The sequence below is a fragment of the Trachemys scripta genome, chromosome 14 (assembly GCF_013100865.1).
Source record: "Trachemys scripta elegans isolate TJP31775 chromosome 14, CAS_Tse_1.0, whole genome shotgun sequence".
Classification (NCBI taxonomy): domain Eukaryota; kingdom Metazoa; phylum Chordata; order Testudines; family Emydidae; genus Trachemys; species Trachemys scripta.
This window is the reverse complement of record NC_048311.1, coordinates 38,521,315-38,529,062: the sequence shown is the minus strand read 5'-3', so window position 1 is coordinate 38,529,062 and position 7,748 is coordinate 38,521,315. Positions and strand designations below refer to the sequence as shown.

Here is a 7,748-nt window from a genome sequence, read left to right as displayed (position 1 = left end):
TGCAACTCTGGCTCTCCTAGAGCTTCACTTTTTCCCCCCTCTTTCCCGTGACTAGTGGGACTGTGGCTGGGGCAACAGGTGCTGAGTGGGGGACTCTTGTTGTCGCAGGTGCCAGTGACCTTCGAGGAGGTGGCTGTGTATTTCACCCAGGGGCAGGGGGTTCTGCTCGACCCCGCTCAGAGAGCCCTCTACAGGGACATCATGCAGGAGAACTACGAGACGGTGACCTCGCTGGGTAAGGGATTCCCATCCCCACGGTTATTAGAAAGTGTAGGGCCTGCATTTCTGCTGCTGGTTACGTTCTTCCCTGATCAGTTAGGTTTGAGGAGAATTTGTCTCATAGTCCACAGCTGCAGTATGAGAGAGACGTGCATCTCTGTACCCTCTCCAATGGGACCACAGTGTCAAAACCTAATGGATATGCTAAACCATTCCCCCCCACCCCCACCGTTCAATGGGGCAGAAGTTGTGCATTGTTCTGTCTGTATTATTTCTCATTCATACACAGCATCACTGTTCACCTCCCTCCTTGGGACTAGCTCCAGCCATGGAGAGAGCTCTGGGCTCCGCAGGTTTAGAAATAGGCAGGGCTTTAATTCTAGAGCTGTGTGTTTGTTAGCAAGGCCCCCAGAGTGCACAGATCCCGCTAACTCCTAGTGAGGGTGTAACAATTCCCCCCACCTCCCCAGACATCTGCCTCCCACAAGGGGGCTCAGTGACCCTGTTCCCATCCTCTTGCCTTCCGATTCCTCCAGCACAGCAGCAGGACATGGAATGTCCTTTCTGACAAATGCTCTCTCAATCTTCCATGCACCCTGACCTGGTCTGATTTCACCCCCTACACAGGATTTCCCCTTCCCAAACCTGAGCTGATCGCCCGGCTGGAACGAGGGGAAGAGCCGTGGGTCCCGGATCTCCAGATCTGCGAGGAAAGAGAGATCCCAAGAGGCAACCGCACAGGTGAGGGCTGACACAGAAACCATTTGGTGAATGAAGGACAAAGTTAAGAATCCCCAAAATATGGTGTGAGTAACACCCTCAGTTCTTCCTCATCTCAGCCAGAGCAGGGCTGCAGTCAGCAGATATCGCTCACGGCTTTCCAACCACCCTGTTAGCTGCAGGAGTTTCCTTCCCTGTGAGTGTTTGTGTGGGATGTTTAGGCAGAATCCAATTGCTCAGTCTTTGTGTTGGGTTTTCCCTCGGTGCTATTCCTCTTTCTCCCCAGCACCATGACTCCAGTCTGGATTGTCTCTCTCCCAGCAGGTGCTGAGCGAGGGAGTGAGAATGAGGAGGGGAATCATGAGGATGTTCCTAGTGAAGTGGATGAATGTATTATATGTGGGGGAAGACCCAAGGATCCCACAGCCCAGCAGACAAATCCCAGTGAAGAGAAACCCTATCAGTGCCTCAAATGTGGGAAAGGATTCATTCTAAGATCACAGCTTGTGACATATCAGACAATCCATACTAGAGAGAAACCCCTTCAATGCTTGGACCTTGGCAAAAGCTTCAATAATCGCTCAGACCTGAAAAATCATGGGAGACGCCACACAAGAGAGAAACCCTTTCAATGCCTTGAGTGCAAGAAATCTTTCTACTCTAAGTCAGCACTAATAACACATCAGAGAATTCACGCAGAAGAGAGACCCCATAAGTGCTTGGACTGTGGGAAAAGTTTCACACGGAGATCAGTCCTCATTCAACATGGGAGAATCCACACAGGAGAGAGACCCCATAAGTGCTTGGACTGTGGGAAAAGTTTCAGATACAGATCAGTCCTTCTTTCACATCTGAGAACCCACACAGGAGAGAAACCCCATAAGTGCCTGGACTGTGGGAAAAATTTCAGATACAGATCAGTCCTTCTTTCACATCTGAAAACCCACACAGGAGAGAAACCCCATAAGTGCTTGGACTGTGGGAAAAGTTTCATATGGAGATCCACCCTTGTTTTACATCAGAGAATCCACACAGGAGAGAGACCCCATAAGTGCTTAGACTGTGGGAAAAGTTTCACACAGAGATCAAACCTCATTAAACATGGGAGAATCCACACAGCATCTAAAATTCTGTGATCCATGGCCAGAAAGGGTGAAGCAACGTGCAGGCTAATTGATCCAGTTTCAACCTTTAGAGACACGCTTCGTAAGTGTGTAAATGGTATTTAGGTCCTTTCCATGTTCTACAGGCTTGAGCTTTGAAATGAAAACTTGTATTCCTAAAGAATTGGAAGAAGATGGTAACTATAGTAGACTGTTTACCTGTGTCTTGTTAGAGGTTAACAATGTAACCAAACGGTTTCCTCTCTAGGGGTGTATTCTGTTAATTCGGAGATCAAAAGGAAATATTAACATTTAGATAAAACTTGGGTGTAACACTGTCATTGTCTGTATGTCTCTTTAAAGTTTGTGGTAAACAGTCTATGAACTGCTTAATGGATAATTGCCTTATGTTAATCCATGTAGTTAATTGCCGGCGATGTTTACGAAATACAAGGTTACTTCAAAAGCCTATTGTTCACCATAGGACTTTGTGCTGTTGAGAGGCTGCAAAAATCTGTATAAAAACTTTTGGGACCTGATCCTTTTCTCTCAGATCTTCTTAAGCTTTATTCAGAGGGAGTTTGAGTCGTAAGACTGAGATCTCCAGTCCCCTCTGGACTGCCCTGATATCGAACATTTGGACATTAGACTAGAACCTGATGAAATGATTCTGAAAGGGACTCTTCAATTCTAAAGCACCATCTCTGCAGTGAAACTGACCTAAGGACTCTATTCATGTTTGTCTGTATAATGATCAATACTCTCTCTCTTTTCTTCTTTTAATAAATTTTACTTTAGTTAATAAGAACTGGCTGTAAGCATGTATTTGGGTAAGAACTGAAGCATTCATTAATGACTTGCGTAATGTGTCCAATCCTTTGGGATTGGTAGAACTTTTTAGATGATGAATGAGATTTTCAGTAATTCGCATTGTATTTAACTGGGCTGTCTGGGAGGAAGCCCAAAGCTGGTTGTTTTAAGGCAGGGGTAGTCAATAAGCAGTCTGTGAGGCAAATGTAGACAGCCAGATGCTTTTGAATGGACCTCTGAAATCTTTTAATCTATTATTATCATTACTGTTGTGGTTTTTTAATTATTATTTTCTCTGGCGTTTGGACCTTGTCTATACCTTGACCAAGAAATTTTGACCTTGACAAAAAAGAATTGACTACCTGTGGTCTCTTACTCCCTGGGTAAGGGATTCCCATTCCTTAGTTATTAGAAGCCGTGGGGTCTGTGTGTCTTAATTTGGTCAGGTTCTTCCCTGGTCAGTTAGATCAGAGGCGAATGGGTTCCATAATGCACAGCTGCTGTGTGAGAAAGGCTTGCATCTTTGGACCCCCTTCAGTGGGATGCGGTGTCACAACCTAATGGACATGCTAGCTCATCCCCATCCCTCCAGCTTTCAGGAGGACAAAATTCATTCATTGTCCTGTCTGTTGTTTTTCAGTTGTAAATAGAATCCCTGTTCATCTTCCTTCTGGGCTCTGCAGGTTTAGAAATAGGCAGAGATTGAACTCCAGAGCTGTATGTGTGTGTCAGCAAGGCCCCCAAAGAGCACAGATACTGGGAACGCCTAGTGAGGGCGTAACAATTCCCCGCACCTCCCCAGACGTCTGCTTCTCCCAAGGGGGCTCAGTGATCATGTTCCCGACCTCTTGGGTTCCATGATCACCCAGAAGATCACAGGGAGAAGTTCCACTCACAATGTCCTTTGTAACAGACAAAAACAACAAGGAGTCTGGTGGCACCTTAAAGACTAACAGATTTATTTGGGCATAAGCTTTCATGGGTAAAAACCTCACTTCTTCGGATGCATAGAGTGAAAGTTACAGATGCAGGCATTATATACTGACACATGGAGAGCAGGGAGTTACTTCACAAGTGGAGAACCAGTGTTGACAGGGCCAATTCAATCAGGGTGGATGTAGTCCACTCCCAATAATAGATGAGGAGGTGTCAATTCCAGGAGAGGAAAAGCTGCTTCTGTAATGAGCCAGCCACTCCCAGTCCCTATTCAAGCCCAGATTAATGGTGTTAAATTTGCAAATGAATTTTAGTTCTGCTGTTTCTCTTTGAAGTCTGTTTCTGAAGTTTTTTTGTTCAATGATAGTGACTTTTAAATCTGTAATAGAATAGAATGACCAGGGAGATTGAAGTGTTCACTTACTGGCTTATGTATGTTACCATTCCTGATGTCCAATTTGTGTCCATTTATTCTTTTGCAGAGGCACTGTCCGGTTTGGCCAATGTACATGGCAGAGGAGCATTGCTGGCTCATGATGGCATATATAACATTAGTGGATGTGCAGGTGAATGAGCCCTTGATGGTGTGGCTGATGTGGTTGGGTCCTCTGATGGTGTCGCCAGAGTAGATATGGGGACAGAGTAGGCAATGAGGTTTGCTACAGGGATTGGTTCCTGGGTTGGTGTTTCTGTGGTGTGGTGTGTAGTTGCTGGTGAGTATTTGCCGGTTGGAACAGACACTCTCTCAATAATCCATGCACCCTGATCTGGTCTGATTTTATCCCATGAGCAGGAGGTCCCATTCCCAAATCTGATCTGATCACCCGGCTGGAACAAGGGGAAGAGTCGTGGGTGCCCGATCTCCAGGCTTGCGAGGAAAGAGAGATCCCGAGAGGTGACCGCACAGGTGAGGACTGACACACAAACCATCTGGGGAATGCAAGAAAAAGTTGAGAATCCCAAAATATGGTGTGAGTAAGCACCCTCAGTCCTTCCTCATCTCACCAAGGGCAGGGGTGTAGTCAGCAGATATCGCTCACGGCTTTCCACCCGTCCTGTTAGCTGCAGGAGTTTCCTTCCCAATTTTCCTTCCCTGTGAGTGTTTGGGTGGGATGTGGAGGCAGAATCCAATTGCTCGAGTCTTTGAAACTATGTTGTGTTGGGTTTTCCCTTGGTGCTATTCCTCTTTCTCCCCAGCACAATGACTCCTGTCTGGATTGTCTCTCTCCCAGCAGGTGCTGAGAGAGTCGGTGAGAATGAGGAGGAGACTCAACAGCAGGAAATTCCCGGGGAAGTGGAACCACAGGGGACATTTGTGGGAAGAGCTGCAGGGAATTATTCCCTGTGCGTGGAACAAGGAGAAACCTGGGGAAATTGGCACAGGTCAGAGATGCTGATGGGAAACCACCCAAGGAAGAAAGTGGATGAATCCATTAAATGTGCGGGAGGAGACAAGAAGAGAAACCCTGCCACTGCCTGCAGTGTGGGAAAGGATTCATTCTGAGTTCACAGCTTGTTACACATCAGACAATCCGTATCGGAGAGAAACCCCTTCAGTGCTTGTCCCCTGGGAAAATCTTCTCTAACCACGTAGACCTTAATAACTATCAGAGAAGCCACACAGAAGAAAAACATTATAGATACCTCCAGCTAAGCCACACAGGAGAGAGACCCAATAAGTGCTTAGACTGTGGAAAAAGTTTCATTTGGAAGTCAGACCTTCTTAAACATTAGGCAGTTCACACAGGAGAGAGACCCTATCGGTGCGTGGACTGTGGGAAAAGATTCCGAAACCGGTCAGCCCTCTTAAACATCAGGCAATACCCAAAGGAGAGAGACCCCATAAGTGCTTGGACTGTGCAAAAAGTTTCATACAGAGGTCAAACCTTGTTCAACATCAGGCAATCCACACAGCTGAGCGACTCCACAAGGGCTTGGATTGTGGGAAATGTTTCACTCAGAGATCAGGCCTTGTTACCCATCAGGCAATCCACACAAGAGAGAGCACCCTAGGTGAAACTTCCACCCCCCGTAACATCAGTTCATTCAGGGGCAAATCCCAACGAGCCTTTACAGACCCCAGGGGCCAGCCTGCCCACGGCCCAGCCGTGCCCCAGGGCTGCTCCTCAGACCAGGTTCTCCCCCTCTCCAGTGCCTCCGGAAGGCGGCTCCTCCCTGCCGAGCCAGGGCACTGCTTTTTGGCGCCCCCAGGGCCATCCTTAGGATTTATGGGGTCCTATGCAGTATTATTATACTGGTGCCCCTACACCAATGGCAGCCTGAGCTTGCAGCCTGGCAGAGGCAGGGGCGGAGGGACAAGGCAGAAAGAATAACAAGACACCAGGCCTGCCTCATGGTGGCGGAGAGTCACAGTTCCCCACAGAGACCCCTATACCCTCTCCCTCACACAGAATGGATATATTTAACTCACTGAAACAGACATTATTTTAAATTAATCAGTCACAGAGGTTTAGTGTGTTCAGAACAATGTTCATTGCTCTTAGAAAAAGGGAACACTAATTTACTGGGTCTGATCTCCATAACAATACACGTTTATGAAATGTCACCAACTTTAAAAAATATGTTTCCAAAGATTTTAGGCATAACAAAGGATTTTATATCTTACTAAGGTACTGATTTTGCTTAAAACTAGTTAATCAGATAGTCAGAAGTAAAGAAAGGGAAACTCTTTTGTCCAGCTATCTGGAAGCAAAGGGCTTTTGCTTCCTTCACTGTGGGGGGAGGGGGGAGAGGGGGTGAAGGGAGAAATGGATGGACAGAAAGGACAGGAATACTTTGGACTTAAGTTTTTTTACTATAGTAATTAAAATGTGTATTATAGATAAGAGTGGTCTTTTGAAGAATTTATTTAAAAAATCATATGTCTGAAGATCCAAGCATTTAAGGCTAAAGATGATTGCGCATCAAAAAATCTATGCAAGGATTTTTTAGGGATGTGATTTTATAATCTTCACCAGCTCACTAATGAAATATTTTTAAAGCAAATTTTAAACTAAGGTCCTGTAGACTGACATGTTCTGAGTAAATATTACCGTCATGCACAACTGTTTTTGTCAGGACATTCAGAAACTGACAGTAGATACCTGGGGGTTGGCAAATGCCCATTACATGGCTTCATTTCCCCTTGAATGGCTCTTTAACAGTTTCAGTGTTGTGCTAATAACTCTGGCAGGCTGGTGACTTTTTGTCTTTTAATTACTAGATCCCCTTCCCAGGAAGACTCAGAGCCGGCAGGAAGGGTCAGAACAGGGAGAGGAAAACCAGGAGGGTGGACACTAAAACTCAGTGGTGCCCCAAATTTTCAGGTGCCCTACCCAGCTGTCTATGCCAGAGAACAGCCCTGGGCGCCCCCAACCACTTACCGCCCTAGGCCACTGCCTAGTTCACCTAGTGGTTGCACCAGCCCTGTTCTGATCTCAGATCCACTCTGCTAGGGTTACCATATTTAAAAAATTAAAAAAGAGGACACTCCATGGGGCCCTGGCCACGCCCCTTTCCCACCCCCGGCCACGCCACAGCTCCGCCCCTTCCCTGTCCAACTCCGCCCATTCCCCGCCCATTACCCAAAGTCCCCGCCCTAACTCCCCCTCCTCCCTCCCAGCCACACGAACAGGGCTGCCCAAGCGCTACCGGCTTCACGGTTTGCCGGGCAGCCTCCAGACCCTGCGCCCCCGGCCGGCGCTTCCCCAGCACAGCTGGAGCCCGGGAGGGGAAGTGCCCAGCCGGGGGCACAGGGTCTGGAGGCTTCCCGGCAAACCATGAAGCCGGTAGCGCTCAGGCTTCGGGCAACCCCTATGCCTCCGGACCCTGCGCCCCCGGCCGGGCACTTTCCCTCCCAGGCTCCGGCTGCTGTGCTCCTCCCCTGACTCTTCGGCTCTGTTTAAGAGCCAAGCTGTCCGAGCCAGCGCTACCGGCTTCGGGCAGCCCCCTTGCCTCCAG

At 47.7% G+C, this 7,748-nt stretch overlaps 1 protein-coding gene across 1 annotated transcript; it reads left to right on the top strand.

Moving 5' to 3' along the window:
* The first annotated feature begins 1,229 nt into the window (after window positions 1-1,229).
* Window positions 1,230-2,802, top strand: LOC117887097 (zinc finger protein 525-like). The gene has a single exon (XM_034789339.1). It carries the CDS (start codon window positions 1,230-1,232, stop codon window positions 2,073-2,075), a length of 846 nt encoding a protein of 281 aa, XP_034645230.1. The 3' UTR covers window positions 2,076-2,802.
* Window positions 2,803-7,748: the final 4,946 nt, after the last annotated feature.

Excerpts from the sequence above, each read along its gene's own strand:
- LOC117887097 (XM_034789339.1), top strand. The coding sequence starts at position 1,230 with ATGACTCCAGTCTGGATTGTCTCTCTCCCAGCAGGTGCTGAGCGAGGG.